The sequence below is a fragment of the Stegodyphus dumicola genome, chromosome 5 (assembly GCF_044657685.1).
Source record: "Stegodyphus dumicola isolate Sdum_Otavi_A_Nest chromosome 5, ASM4465768v1".
NCBI classification, from domain to species: Eukaryota; Metazoa; Arthropoda; class Arachnida; order Araneae; family Eresidae; genus Stegodyphus; species Stegodyphus dumicola.
Genome location: NC_140772.1, coordinates 151358378 through 151375549, shown reverse-complemented (window position 1 = coordinate 151375549; position 17172 = coordinate 151358378). Strand labels below are relative to the sequence as shown.

The following is a 17172-nucleotide window of genomic DNA, read 5'->3' as shown; positions in this document are numbered from 1 at the left end:
ACTGAAATTAATAGAAAACAAAACGTTTGTAAGCAAAATGCATGAAATCAGACAAGCAAAGCACAATATCCAAATATACAAAATATAAACAAAACTTGAAAATTGAAAAAAAGTACTTACCGAAACTCACGCAATCACAAAATGGCGGCCACACTACGTGCAAAAATGAAGCAAAAAATAAGCCTGTTTAGGGCTTCTATAATTAAGACACAATAACACGCCGAATAAATACCAATTCAGAAGTCAAACAACAAAAATCAGCGTTATATTTACAAAATTTTCACAGGACTAGTTTCGATGGTTTTACCGAACCACCATCTTCAGCTGCAAAACCGCAAATGAACCATATAGGAAATAATGATTAGATAAGATAAGAAAGCCTGGACAAGAATAAGCAAGTGGCGCCATCTGTTGGTGAAACCAGAACGAAAACATAATTTCTTTAAAGGCCGAAGGCAAATTTGGATTGGAATTAGGATCGTTAACTAGAACAGAAAGATTTTTATGAATGTGAAATGCCTCTAGAAAATCCACTTCTCCAATGGAAGATGTTTTTTGAATAATTTTGGCAGCAGAAAAACTGAAGGACCATATAATCCGATCCCTAAAGATCCTTCACCTTCGGACTTGTCAAAAATAAAAACTGCGATCAAATCTTCGCAAATCATTTCAGGCAACTTAAAACATTCACTTATCCCATCTGTTGTGAACTGTGCCAGATTATATGCTCTTCCCCAAATTCATAAAAGTGGTATTCCTTTCCGCCCTATTGTATCAAATTTAAGTACTGCCTCGTATCCATTAGCAAAATATTTAGTTTCTAGAATTTCAACTCTATTAGACAATAACATTTACACCATAAAAAATTCAATAGAGTTTGTAAAAAAAAGTTAAAAACATTTCTCCTAGTAATTTAGTCATGGTTTCTTTTGATGTAAAATCATTATTCACCAATGTCCCAGTGGAGGGTGCATTAAGATGTCTAGAAACCAGACTTCGCGAATTTCATTTCTCTTGCATCGAAATTGATGAGCTAATTTCTCTCACTCAACTCTGTTTGAAACAAACACATTTTGTTTTACAAAATAAATATTACAAACAAACTGAGGGATTAGCCATGAGAAGCCCCCTCAGTCCCATCCTGGCTGATATCTACATGCATTATTATGAATCAAAATTGTTTGAAACTTTAAACTTCCCGGCAAGATTCCGCTACGTAGACGATACTTTTACTCTGTTTGAAGGTAATAAAGATGATTTAAATAATGTTCTTTCAACAATGAATTCTATTGATCCTGCTATTCAGTTCACTTTTGAACTTGAGACTTGCAATTCTCTTCCGTTTCTCGACATTCTGGTCACACGTAACACATCGAACTTCAGTACTACGGTTTACCGTAAACCTTCATCGGTTTGCCTTCCACCACACTTTAAATCATGTCATCCGACTAAACAAAAGTTAGCTTCATTTTATTCCTATGTTTTCCGTGCTCTTCAAGTTTGCTCTTCCAAACTAGCCCTTGATGAAGAACTAAATTATTTAAAAGCAATAGCTATTGACAGGGGCTTTCCACCCAACATTATTAATCAAGCAGTTAAAAAATTCTCATTTCAACACACTAAAAGGCACACTCTTGTTTCAGGAGATTATAAAAATTCTGTTGTCATTCCCTTCTTTCCATCAATTAGCTATAAAGTTGCACATATTTTGCAGAAATTTAACTTTCGGGTTGTTTATTCTCCCATGAATAAAATTCCGAGTTCCATACTCAAGGACCCCATTCCGGATATGAATTCCTGGGGTATTTATAGGATTCCTTGCCAGTGTGGTTTAATTTACATTGGCCAAACTAAGAGAGCCTTAAAAAATTTCGCGTCAAGGAACATGAGGCATATCTTAGAAAAAAGGAAACACAGAAGTCTTCTGTTGCTCAACATTGTTGGTCTGAAAACCACACTTTCAGTTTTTCTGCTGCCAAAATTATTCAAAAAACATCTTCCATTGGAGAACTGGATTTTCTAGAGGCATTTCACATTCATAAAAATCTTTCTGTTCAAGTTAACGATCCTAATTCCAATCCAAATTTGCCTTCGGCCTTTAAAGAAATTATGTTTTAGTTCTCGTTTCACCAACAGATGGCGCCACTTGCTTATTCTTGTCCAGGCTTTCTTATCTTATCTAATCATTATTTCCTATCTGGTTCATTTGCGGTTTTGCTGCTGAAGATGGTGGTTCGGTAAAACCATCGAAACTAGTCCTGTGAAAATTTTGTAAATATAACGCTGATTTTTGTTGTTTGACTTCTGAATTGGTATTTATTCGGCGTGTTATTGTGTCTTAAACTGAAACATGTTTGAAAATCTTCTATTTTTGTTCTACTGGGATAGCGAAAATCGCGGGTACACAAGAGAGCATCGGCATCGCGCCTGAACCGAGGAAACAAAGACTTTGTTGAAAATTTTAGCCAAGATAAAAGCCGGACGTGAAGAGATGAAAGCCGGACAAGAAGAAATAAATCCCTGCCAAGAAAAGGTGTGAGAGCAACTCTAACAGGTGAAACTGGAGCTTGCAGAAGAAATTGGAGCTATGATCTGAAGTATCAAAATATCAAGAAATGGAGGATGAAACATCTAACGAGTAGAAATGGGGAAAGAGGTTCCTGATTCTCATGGGTCTGAAGTAGAAATGGAAGAATCTGAAAGTGTGACTGTTAAGTTGGTAGAAACTGATTGTGAAGTTACGAAGTCACAGTTAGCAAGTATTGAACCATCTCAAAGTTCATGTGATGCTGAGATGGAAGAAGCTGATGTACAACTTAAGCAGAGTGCTCCAGTTTTGCAAGGAAATTCACCCACTTTGCAAACTACAATAAATAATTGGCACAAATTGCATTAAGTTGGCCTTCTCCCAGTTGCAGAGTATGCATTAAAAGTAATAATTGATGCTATTAAAATGATGAATTTAATTGTCAATACAGCTTTAAGTTCACGAAGCCATCTTTCTCTTAGACCAGAGTTTCTTAAACTTTTTTCAGTCATGACCCCTTTTTATCACCGAGATTTTTTCGCAACCCCAAGAACCCCATAATATTTACAAGAATTTTGTGGGACCCCATAAGTATTGCGCAAATCTGACACACACGTGAGAAAACTGTCAATTTTTTCACTTGTACTGTAATATGCTATTGCAGTTTTAGGTCATTAACTTTAATTTCTAATTTTAAGACATAGAACAATGTGAAAATTTTAATAAGTAATAGACGAAATGACAGCATCATGTGCAAAGCAAAGGAAATGAACTTTTATATTATAAAAAGAATGCGTCAAAACATTTTCGTTCTTTTCTTTGTCTGTATTGCCTTATCTTTATCTATTTTCAGATACTTTGTGTAAGAATATTTGGTAATTGTAAAATTATTATTATTAGTTAAAGAAATATCAAAACTGCTAAAATTTTTGGCTACCCCTGCGGCAGGTTCTGTCACCCCTTGGTGGTCGGGACCCACAGTTAAAGAAACCCTGCTTTAGATAGATAAAAATAAATGTTAAAGCTTTCATGCAACCTTTTATGGGTGTTGGGTTGCAGAAGGGTCTGTAAATTTATCTTACATTTTAGTACAGACTCGATACTAAAATGTAAGATACACTTGTACTAATAATACTAGTACTACACTTGTACTAGATTACCCATTTGCGAAATGCCTAGCGCATCGCGCAGCTGCACCATAGGTCCGGGGTTCGATCTCCGGGCTGAGCAAGGTTGACTCAGCCTTTCATTCTAGTCGATAAAATGAGTAACAAGTTTTCTTGGGGACTAAACACCTGAGGCAGGGCATATGCTGATGTACTCCAGAGCCTAAGGTCAAGAAAGCAGCTTTCGGGGCACTGCAAGCTGTGGCCCACTAGAGCTGTTTAGCCACCGAGTTTAGTTTAGTTAACACTTGTACTAAAATGTAAGCTAAGCAGAGACTTATCTTACAATATGATTAGAAATTTCAAAAGCACTTTATGATCATTGCTCTTACATTTAAGGGAAAATTTTCCTTATTTAGAATTTCAGATTAGAGATACATTTCTATGGTGAATCAGTCTGCGTAATAAACTTGCCTTTGCAACTATTATTGTAAAAGAACATAGCTAAAATTTTATGCTTTAAGATATTATTTTTCTAACTAACCGAATACCTTTCAAGCATCTAAAACAGAACTGAAGAAAGTAAACATAAACACAAACATTTTATTGCAAACAATCAGAGAAATACATTTCAGCAATTATATTTATTGAATGTATAATTTTTTTTTTATCTAAGTAAAAGAAAAGTGACCTTTATATAAATAAAGATAAAATATATTTTAAAGTAAATACACTGAAAATACAGTTAACCAATATATCAGTTGTACAATGACCAACATATCAGCTACATAATGCTGTTGTAAGTTTGATTTTAGGATTGAGATTCTTAAAAATGGATGCTCAATTGTCTATTCAAAACCATTCATACAATCATACAATGGCAAAATAAATCATTGTTTCAGAAACTGATTTTGCAAAAATACAAAAACATATTTAGAGAACTAAAGTTCATAAATTATTTTTTTCCCCTCCTGCTTACAGGAAATTATGAACAGCTAGCTCTCCTGATAAAAAATATCTTGGATTCCATACTTTTCTCCTTAGTTTTCACAATGCAAATTTCTTTTGAGAAATGTTAATGTCATAAATGCAGTAATATAAAATTCTAAATCTATTTATTCTACGAATTTATCAAATGATATGTTAGTAGAAAGGTGTATAAAAAGAATGGACCACAGAAACATTTAAAGCTCAATACAATATATATAAATATGCCTTTTTAATGATAAAATTTATGATTCTAAAACTTAAATTCTCTTCAGCTGATCTGAAATTAATAATATTTTTTCCAAGTAATCACAATTAATTTATCATAAAGGCTAAAATTTGTATAACTTTTATATTTTACGCATAAAAATATACAGCAATCAAATTTAAATAATTTATGTCTTATTATTATTCTGAAAAAAATGAAAACATGAAAAATAGAGACAATTATATATATAGTAATGAAGAAGTCTTTTAGTCTATAAAACTCACAGATTTCTCTTTCAGAAGTTATATGACTAGTATTGTGAATATGAAATACATAACAGACAACATGTACTTCAAAACATAAATGCCACTTTGAAAGTTATTTGTAAATTTACAATGACTTCATATAATATTTTATAATGATTTTTAAAAAATGTCTATACATAAATAACTAGCTATTAAAACTCTCAACAACAGAGATCACAACATTGGACAGTTGGAAGATCCATTTCACAGGTATGTGCATCCACATTGATTTCATCACATTAAAAGTTATGGATTTTTATTACAATCTGACTTCTATACTCTTCTTATCATGTTATTTTTTCATTTTGTTCTTTTCCTTCAACTGAACCTTTATTTACATCATTTGCTGTTTGTTTATTACGAAGGGCACTTTTTCTTAATAGTTCTCTTTGCTTTTGTAGTTCTTGTTCCTTAGCTGCCCATAATTTCTCATTTTGTTTGATAAAGTTTGTATTTTGTAATACAAATGCATCTGGTTTCCCATAATCTGGTGGGTTAGCATTAGGATCATAACCTAAAGTTGCTAACATTGGAGCAATATTTGCCATGTCTCGCACGACATCATCAGGAATATGGCCTACCCATTTACTTAATGCTTCAATATTAATTGGTTTAATAACTTGGTCAGAAGATCTTTCCAACCTTAAAAATAAATAAATTAAATTAAAAATAAACATATACATTTTATTTTCTTTACAATGATACTGAATGTTACTGTTATTTACTTACGTTATTCTCATGTATCTTAATTATAGTACAAACATGATTCTCAAATTTCATTAAACTCGTAAAAATATCTGAGAGAAATATGCATTAAAAAAGTTATCTTTAATTAGAAATTTATGCTTAGCACTTTTTTGTTCCTGTTTTAAAGTAATAACTATAACAATAACTGCACACACACACACACACACACACACAAAAGAAACCAATATTAGAAACTTATTTTGGATAATGAGTGACTAGTTGTAATTAAAAATCATTACAGTGCAAAATTAATTACAAAACAAATATTCAATTACTATGTATAGTTTACAATATTGACTTGTCTTATAATGCAGGGTGCCACAGAAAAAGTGCAATAATGTTACATGGCATATTTGAGAGGTTAGAAAAAATAAAATGCTATTGAAATGATTTCAGTTCATCACTTCATTCAAGAGATATGTGACTTCAGATTCTCATGAAATCACTTTCATATAGGCAAATAAAGGGAAGTTGTAATGTTATAAATCTTTAGGATCCCATATGATGATCTCGTATTATATACTCAAATTGCTGACTGTTCATATAAAATACAAGAGGCATTAAGCATGTAGTGATTGAAAAGAACTGGTAAATTATTCAGAAATTTGAAATTAATTACATTTGGAAAATTATTTTCTGATTTATCAAAGGTATAAATTCCAAAATTCCATTATGACTGATTTGATAATTCAGCAAGGATATGTACAAAAGACCTGTATAAAAAATAGCTTTAATGTTAGGATAAGAAAAACTATATAAAATGTTGAAGAAATTAACGTTGTTATTGATCCTAACTGGTTAGCTGTTAGGCTGTTAGGTCAGATCCAAAAGTCCAAGAATCATCAATAAATCCAAAACAAAGATAGGTCTTCCCAACATTAAATAAGAAATTTTAATATAAGATCAAATATATTGCATATACACACACTCCTGCTCAAAAAATGTGTATACAAGCCAGTTTCTTTTCGAAAGTCATTCACAAAGGCATCCCTATCCTTATGCAAATAGTCCTCAAGGCTTTGCCATAATCACATAAACCAAAACCAATCTGATCCAAAAATATGCAAAACATGGAATAAAACAAACCTTTTAATGAATATGTGTGAAATGGATCCAAGAGGTTGGTCTGGCATTACTAGACCACATAGCAAACAATAAAGCAAAGGCAAAAAAACACACGTATTACGACCATCACATTATGAAAGACTAAATGTGTCAGAAGAATGCACAATGCAAACATCATGCTAATAACGGGTACGATACCGTGACCTTCGAGAAACAGGCCGTCCAGCTCTCTCGTGACGTCACGATGAGGAGTGCGAAGAAATCTCTCTCCTGCATTCGAAAGCTAGTGAACCCACAGCGCGCTAATTTATCAGAGAAGCTAATTTTATGTTATTCTGATGTAAAGTAAATAGGAGATCATTAAATAAATGATACTATCACGTTATAAATAAATGATACTATCACGTCTTAAAGCATGATATTTATTTATTATATATTCATGCTTTAAGACTTCAGACTTTAAGAGCTTATTTTTCTTAATACTTGATAAAAATTTTCACCTGGATGATCAATAATTATTTATATTAGTCCCATTTTATTTTCCATAGATTGGATAAACTTTCCAACACCATAACAAGAAAATGTTAAGCTTTCGAACTGCAAACGAAACATTGCATATTATTTTTCATTCATATGTAAACATGAAAAATATGAATAAAAAAAGAGCATTTTACAAGAACCAACTTTTTCTTCCAGACTTTTTTAAATAATATTTAATTTTCTTCAGTATGGCAATAAAATGAAAGAACTAACATTTTTGGTTATTACATTTATTGTTTAAACAAATTTTAGTGTAGAAGATCTTTTATAATAAACTAAATATTAAAAAGGAATATTTCATAATTTATTTAATGATATAAATATATTAAAATTTATTTTTTAATGATAATTTTTAATGTCAGCATTGTTTTAAACTGTCAAATGGCGCTATTGTTATTATTAAAATAATTATTAAACTTACAGTGATCCAGATTCTTACAGAATAAAAAGCAAAGATCTATTTTTAATCTGTCACAGAAAATCATTTTACTTTAATTTTGCCGACTGTCTTTATTAAACATTTTCTTAATCGCGATATGAATTCTTACTATTCTATATTACTCTTTAGCGAAATCTTGATATGTCCACTTTAGAGTTTATGATCATAATAGTTAATTTCGTAGCTCTCTAGATCGAAAGTTGTGCCTGCAACTAGGTGTGAGTTTTGATTTTTTGGATTAATTATGTGTATCCTTAAGGAATTGTAAAGGGGAAAAAATAATAATTCTCTGAAAATTTAATAGACAACATTTTGAAAGGAACACACTTCAGAATTATGTTTTAAATTTTAAAATATGCAAGGCAGTTAGCCGAGGTTCCCACATCTCGTTACCGAAGCACACGTGGTAAAGCCTATATCAGATCAGGAAAGTGCAATGATAATATAGGATACCGGACGTTCCTTGCAAAAGCACTTCATTCTCCCAGTATATTTAATCTTTTTTAATTGTTTATTCTATTGCATCCATTTAAAACATCATATACTCTATAGCTTTTAAAAAATATAGCATTTTGCTAATGTATGAAGTTTAATTTAAAAAACGTAACAGCAAAATTTTAGGGGGGAAAAAGTCTAAGCTTTATAAGCAACTGGTGTAACAATATTGTTTTCAAGTTTTGTTTATATATTTTTAAAAATATAATATTAATTACAATTTTCACAAAAATTTTGAAAATATGACAAAAAAGTTTAAAAAAATGATAACACAAATTTGAATTTTTAAATGAAAAACATTATTACTTTTAAATCTTTAAATCTATAATGACAAGTACATTAAAAATAAAACTGAAGTAATTAGATATTACAAATCATTTAATGCTATATGATTAATATATAATCATAATGCACAGCGTTTCAGCAATACATGAAACAAAATTTACAATACATTAAATAATCTTGTAGTAGTATGGACTTAATTAGTTTATTGTTTGCTTTTATATTTTACACTAGTTATTGTTTACTTTTTAAATATTTTACACTAGTTTTTCAGTAGAAATCATTTTAGCTTTAAAAATAGACATAGTAAACGCATCGAATATTTAATCTAGTTTTCTTTAAATATCAATAAAATCATAGTAATGAAACCTCACCCTGCTGTTTTTAATCCGAATGAAGTCCTTCCGATTTATTGCAAGTAGCCACTTTCACATCTGCATCAACAGGAAAAGCGAAAATATGTATTGTAATTTCAGTTGCATCGCGGCACTGAACACATGTAAGACATTATATTGTTTCTGGAACAACTCACAAATTGCAAGAAAACTCAAATTTAAAGTGTCCGACTACGAAAAAAGCACGGTATATATCAAGATTTTAGGTCAATAATTGCAGTTCAACCACTTCTCTCGTAGCAATGGCGACTAACAATAACCTTTGACCCAATGCTGCCCTCAAACCCAAAGAAGGGTGCACTTTCTGTACTGATGTCACGCGCTCTACGTCACTGAGCTGTAAGACCTTGTTCTCGAAGGCCACGATGATACCCTCTAGGTGAAATATGCATTCTTGACAATGGGAAGGCAATTGTGTCATTGATTGCTTGTTGTGGCAGTAGCGCTCATTCCTGCAGTAATGCATGTCGGAGATCATGCAGGATGCCTGACGGGATTCAGGTCTGGTGACTATGCCAAATGTGGAACGGATTTTGCACGTAGCAACACAAAGTTTCACTCTCTAGATGACTCTGCACAGCTTGAGCTCTATGCGGGTGGCTGCTTATCGTCCATAAATATCACGGTGGTACCCATCACAGCAATAAAAGGACATAGAAGAGGGTGTATGCAATACTGGACTGCTGTGATTGAACAAACAGGAATCATGTAGAGGTTAGCGCAGCTGTTCGCGGCTATCCCAGCTCATATGACTCTAGCTGTCATGCTGTTAGAGATCTATGGCATCTTGCACAAAGCAATAGGAAGTGATATCTGCCATTGTGGTACTCCTATGGTGTCCAGACCCACATCTTTTACAGAGTTTTTGATCTCTTTGGTAATGATTTCATGAACTATTGATGACACTACGATGCACATTTAGCTCTCTCGCAACAGCAGACCGTCTTGCACCAATTTGCAACATCCTGACAGCCCTCTAAGGCATTTCATCATGCAAATGATGTCTTCAGTTCCTGCTTTCTGCCTTGGCTATCTTGGATTAGGTGGAACTTGGCTTTTTTAAGGCATTGTGGTGTGACTGCAGGATTGTGTTTTATGCTAATTTTCATAGCCTATTTGCATTTGGTCATACAAATTGTATATTTTAATCCCCTTTTTTACATTTGCACTTTTTTTAAAGCCATTGTTGGTTATTTTTTTAAACAACAGTGTAATTTCATTATTTTTAACTATATCTACAAATGTAAAAGCTTTCCCTCCCATGCAATATAATTGTAAATAATCTTACTTTGAGATAGATATTCCACCGGGTTTGTCTACCAACTGTTCATGATGTAATACTGAATCATTCCAAGGAACCTCAAGGAACTTTAAAATACTTTCCATCCATGGTCTAGGCTGTAGCACTAATTGTTCATAATGAACTGGCATACATATCTGAGCACCTAAACTTACACACTGAGAATACATAGCTGACATTGCTGCACTCCATTTTGTTAAGCACTGACGGTAATCACTGATGTCAAAACCTGTTATTGTAACCTACAGAATGAAAAGAAAATTAACTAAAGAATTGAAGTTACCATATATATTACCTATATAACTCAAAACCACCTGAAGAGATGAAAAATAACTGAATTTTCTTTCATTTTATAATTATAAAAATAAATTGAACTTTTTTTAAAAATTTCAAACTAGATAGCAGACATGAAAATATTAGTAAGAACTTAGGACTAATTAAGATAATTGTTATTTTTGAGGGGGGAAGTACATTAAAATACAGCAAATGTAAACATCATGTAATAATAATAAAAAATAGGATATGGAAACGTTAAATGAATTAAAACATTTCAAACCCTTTTTGATAAAGAATTATTATAAATCTGCATATATACTATGCCAAAAATAGTTCTTACAGGACCTTTACTTTTATAAATGCTAGTCATAGACACACATGCTAAGTTAAAAAAATTTTTAAATATGAGAAATTTTTTTGGCATATATCATTTGGCTTATACCATTTTTTTGGCATTTTCACATTTAAAAAGTCAATTTCATAAAAATTACAAACCTAACTTTTTATACAATCACCCAATCTATATAGTTATATTTATTAAACATTTATATTCTAAAAAATTAAATATAAAAATTTGACTCTCATACAATCAAAATCAAATATTCGTTCCGGTTAGGTTATTTAATTACTGCAAAGCCACGAGGGCTAACTGCCTAAGGCGATATCCGTTCAGAAAAACGTTTCTGATATTAAGTGATCAGCAATAGAATGCAGACTTCCACAGAAAGTTTTGATCAATACAAATTTTTCCAAAAAAAAAAGATTTTATTCACAGACTCATACAGAATTTGTGTTCTAGAAAATAATGGCAGCCTTCATGTATTAGGGTATAGCCAATTTGCATCATTACTTTCATAAATTAAAAATGGAAAATATTTTTGTTCCAATGAATTTTTTCAATGACCTTTAAAAATTATGATCCTAGAAATAATAAAATTGCATGTTATTATTATAAACATAGTTTTAGCATTTGAAATTTACAAATTTCTTGTATGAAAATGCTTTTGACATACCAAATGTACTAATATTGTAGATTAAAGAATCTTAAACACTAGTAAATTACATAATAATATTTCTGAATGATATTCATACTTGCCAACCTATGACTCAAAAATCAAGAGATTTTTTTAAGAAATCGTGAGATTTTTCACAATGTTAAGACTTTTTGAATGATGAAAATATAGTTTTTAATAATGAATTAACTTTAAATACTAACTAATTCTTAAATGCAAGCAACACAAAAATACCTTACACATAAAAAACATTTTTATTACTTGCATTGTTTAAGTAAAAAAAAAAAAAAAAAAAAAAAAAAAAACCTTTAATCATGTTTTGTACAAATGCTTTAAACAGTGGCAGATTTTGCTTTCTTTAAGAAACTTCATAATTTTGTTCATAGCAATTGCCACGTAGGCCTGCTTTCACTAATAAAGTTTTTCTAATGTGTCATCACTAATTTTAGATCTAAATTTAGTCCTCCTTTTCGCAACAACACTGAAAATGCTCTCACACTCTGCATTACTATGGGGAACTGTCAAGATGGCCAACATAATTCTAAACAGTTCACTATATTTTCAAATTCCATCAGCATCTTTCATTTTTCCAATTAAACTCCACTGGGTGTCAATCCTAGCTGATTTTATAACTTCATCCAAGTTTTCTAATTGTAAACTGCTGTTGGAAATGTTTAAATTTTCCCTTCCTTTTAGAACTCCTTTCAAGATAATAGTAAATATCAACAATGTGTTCATCCACATTTATTGGTAAAGAAGCTGCCCCTTTTTCAGCTGCTAAATTTAAGAGGTGACAGGTGCACCTCATAATCTGCAAATCTGAATTTTCCTTTCTTAAGATTTCCAACACCAGTCTTCAAGCCTACCAATACTGTTGCATTATCGGCACCATCTGCTAAGCAATTATCCAGAGGGACTACATTTTCTTTTAAAGTTTTAATAATTAGATGTGCTATAGTAAAGCCTGTCAAATGTCCTTCTAAAGTGGGGACAGAAAGTAAACTGCACTCATTTTCTGAAGACTCTGGATTAAAAAAAGAAACAACAATTGGATACAGTTTTGAATCGGTATTATTGCTTCCATCCGTAGAGAGGCAGAACGGAGCTATTTTAATGCAATCAATAACTGAAGATTTATTTTTCAAATCCATTTCTTTAACAATTGCACCTGTTTTGGTTCTTGCACTTAAGTATTTCTTAGCGATTTCACTATAGGGAAACACTTTTTGAAATAAAGCTGCAGCGTGATCCGATGCATTCTGTGGCAGGTTGTGTTCCAGTAAAAAGGCAGAGAACAGACAATCTGCATTAATAACTTTTTGGTCCTTTGTTTATGAAGAAAAATTTAATTTTTAGTTTTTTTCAAAACAACTCATGTTGTCCTTGTGTTTTTGTGTAAGCACATGTTTGAGAACATCCGCCCTTCCACCATGCGAAATCGAAAAATCGCAATGACAGGCGGTACACATTGCAAATTTATTACATTTTCTTGAGAAAATATTGGAAGGAAAGTCAACTGTGTACGATTTTTGAAACGTGCACGAGTATTTCACCTTTCTTGCAGACATAACAAAAGATGATAATTTATAAAACTTTTTCCGAAGGCACGTGTACTCACACAATTCAGGACAAAATGACCGAAGTAACTAAAGAACATCCAAATAACAGCTTGTTTTGTCCTCATTGGTTAATATATGCTAGGTGACATGCAGTGGAGCACAATGCCCATTGGAGAACTGAAGAACGACGTTTCTTGATACGTATATGCTCTCACTCACAAAGCAGAAGTTATCTAATTTGGAAGGTTTTGTTTTAGATATAATCTAGAGAAAATTCAATTGCTTTCAGAAGTCCAAAATCACTTTTTTTGTTCATATAACAAAGTATTAAGCCAAGTTCCATAAAAATTGTGAGAAATTTTAAGAATAAGAAAAAGTCGGGAGAAATATATTGTAAATCGGGTTGGCGGGAGAGCGGTCGAAAATCAGGAGTCTCCCGCCTAAATCGGGAGAGTTGGCAACTCTGGATATTAAATGGGAGGGGGGAAATCTTTAACTATCCTAGCTTATTTTTCAACTGAGTTCTCACCCCCATCAAAAATCAATAATAATTTCAAATTTTGCATATTGCAGCCAATATTTTTATTGTATCAAGGTCGAAATTTATTTATATTTTTTTAGAATGAGCATAACTGTATGAAATAAAAAAACATGTAAAATGTTAAGATTTTGCAATTTTTTCAATTTTTTTTAATTAAAATATTCTATAACATGAATATTAACATCATTTAAAACATTTTTGTAATTAGAAATATAAGTTTATAACCAATGGTTGTGAAAATAAAGAAAAGACTGTTTATACAGTCTTTAAGGAGTTTTATGGACATAATGCACAAAAGAGGAATTTTGTGTAAGTGACAGAAGTTTGTTTTGTAAGTGTTTGTAAGTTCATAATTTAAAATGAAATATTTTAAAGAAAATTAAAGAAAAGAAAAGAAATTTTAAGAAATTAAGAAAATTAAAAATATTAAAATTTAGTCCTTTTTCATACTTTATTAAATGCAATGTGAAAACTTGGGCATTTGTATATATTATAATTACAGTAATCAATAAAAGTGGCAAAAGAAAGCAAAACAAGTCAAACCAGATTCCTTCAGTAGATGCTAATGAACCAGACTAGAGTGACACAGCTAGACGAAAAAAATATTCTGTATGTGACTTGATTCCTGATCTATCATTCTGGATATTATACATCTTAATTTATTATCATGTAATATTTTAAGATCTGTTTGCATTTATTTAAAGCTTTTTATTTAATATCTCATTTGATAGCTGCCAAGGAAATGGACAAGCCTTTATTTTTGGTAAAAACACAAGCAGTATAGGATTGGTGAGCTTTGACAATTAGGCTTTTATTTAGCTTTTGTGTTATAATTCTAATAACACAAGAATACAAAACAAAGTTTTTTAACACTAGAACCGTGGCAGTTTTGGTATAGCTAAACCGCGGGCTGGGTCAAATTGACCGCAATTAATAAAAACCCATGTTGCAATGCTAAAAGCATGCTTTATACAGAGAATCTTGATGTAAAACACGATGTAGGAAAACAACATTGGTTCCAAGGATAGATTTGATTAAAGCTTTCAAGAAATCCAGATTTTTTTCCTGTCATATTTGGTGCTCCATCAGTTGTAATATTGCATATATTTGTTATAGGCACTACGAAAAATATCACATCCCGTTCTAATAGTTCCTTTTAAAAAACAATTTCTTGGTAAGTTTCACTGCATTTAAAAAATACCATTACCTGTGAAACATTAAATTAACCAAAAAAGTTAATTTATGAAAATGAAAAGGCCATTAATAAAGAGGAAATTTCATACAGATTGATACATAGACATAATCTATATATCAATCTATGTATGAAGAAAACTACAGATATATTTTTATGAACTAGTATTAAATATAAGTCGTAATCTGGGGGGGGGGTGGAGTAGATGTCTCTAATTGCTTTTATTTTTTCTGAAGGTAAAACATATAAAAGTAATTTATTTTTAAAATTTGCTTAGTTATTTGTCATTCAATACATACTAAATATGAATTGTTTAAATAAAAATTTAAATTTTCAACGACTTTTTCAAAAAATTAAATTTAAATGAAAATTATTTCTATTTTTCATCTTAGCAATTGCTTTAATATAAAATTCTACAATATTAAATTCATATATTTTTAGGAAACTGATTTACTTAATAACCTTTTGGTTTCTTATTTTAGTTTAACATATTTAATAAACTGTGGAAAATTTCAACATATACATGGAAAAAATATGTGGATGGCATGTCTTAAATATTTTAAAGTTTAACTATGTCTGGTACATATATGTTTTATTTTACCACTATATAACTAAGAGCATCAATATCTGAAAATCAAATGTGTTTAAAATGTAATTTTTACATTCATAGTATGCGTATATTACCTCTGTATAACAACAGAAGTATAGTACTAAATAAATGTAGACCTATCTGTGAAAATATATGTAGATTTCACAAAAAATATGTGTATATGCAGTAATAGTAAAGTTAGTAAGAAAAGAGGTGATTCACAAAATTTGCATGTTAATAAATAGTAAAGTACAGTGGATCTATCTAAATTTTTACCAAAATGTATGTGCATAGTTAAAAAATTGGGAACATGTACATAAATTTCTGTGTAAAGTACGCATTTATAAAAGTAAAAAAAAAAAACTGGGGAGATTTACATATATATGATAAATATACATAGACTTTCACCAAAAATATACATAAACCCTTGAAATGTACTTATGTTATATGTAAATAATATGAATAAAGCACAATCAGTCACATGAATTTCCATGAATTTCACATTCCTAAGTTTGACACATAAATTATGGATATCATAACATAAAAATATATATATAAATATTTACTATTTTTTCCAGACAAATTTTATGATACCTTTACATTCAAGTTTTACCTTTTTTACACGAAGGGCCATTCATAAAACTGCATGTATTTTTTTGCCTGCAATTTACAAATATCTACTATCTGAGATTACATCATTCTCATTAATAAGAAACAAGCAAACTCAAAGGGGGTACATGTGAAAGAAAGCAGATATTAACTCATCACAACAGAGAAAGCCAGATTTTTTGCAGAGAATTTACACTGAAATAATAAAAACAAGTCATCATCTGCTACTTAAAGAATCAAAAATTCAATTTTCTTACAGAATGTTAACTATTTAAGTCCCTAAATAAGTATGTCATTCTGTTTACCATTTTTTACATTATTTTTCACAGACCTAATGACATAACTGATTATAAAGTATATTAAAGATAAGTAAGCATTTAAATTAATGCGATCTATTAACCAAACAATTACCTTTCTAGTTATTATGGAGTGAACTACAGCCCTTCCATCTCGTATAAGAAGAATAAATTTTGCTTTAGGAAATAAAGAATGTAAATACACAGCTGATCTTAAAGTAAAGGGATCCTTATTGCATAGCCTGGGTGCAGGCTCACCATGACGAGCAATAATCTCAAGTGTAAATGAAGCAACTGCACTGTCTAAAACCTGTAAATCACAGAAACATAATTTTAACAAATAATAATTATAATGTACAAATATGAATTGTAAGTTGTTAAATACATTAAAATATTAATAACATTACATATTGTACAAGTTATGAATTAGTCTAGCAATATAAAAATTTGTATTTACAAAATTAAAGGTTTTATTTTATTTCATTATGTTTTATCTAAAATTCAACACAAATAGATTAAATTTAGAAAAATAAATATACCTACAATTTGTACACTAATAAGCAAGATGACACGTTTTCAATTTCCCTAACATAAGGTATGCAAAAAAAAAAAAAAAAAAAAAAGATGTTGTGATGATTTTTTTTTGTATTTGTAAGAACTACAGTATAACAGCAGATAATTACAGAATGAAATAGTTTTAA

General features: G+C 30.6%; 1 protein-coding gene across 4 annotated transcripts in view; it reads right to left on the bottom strand.

The window, feature by feature from the left end:
• Positions 1-4216: 4216 nt before the first annotated feature.
• LOC118180466 (protein-tyrosine sulfotransferase-like) overlaps positions 4217-17172 on the bottom strand; it is a 58248-nt gene continuing 45292 nt past the window's right edge. For all 4 annotated transcript variants that reach the window (XM_085817216.1, XM_085817217.1, XM_085817218.1 and 1 more), the window contains 3 exons: positions 16587-16781; positions 10385-10638; positions 4217-5775 (listed from right to left, as the gene is read on the bottom strand). In XM_085817216.1, the coding sequence (XP_085673342.1) occupies positions 5421-5775; positions 10385-10638; positions 16587-16781 (804 nt within the window). In that variant the 3' untranslated portion in view covers positions 4217-5420. The remainder of the gene's footprint in view (positions 5776-10384; positions 10639-16586; positions 16782-17172) is intronic.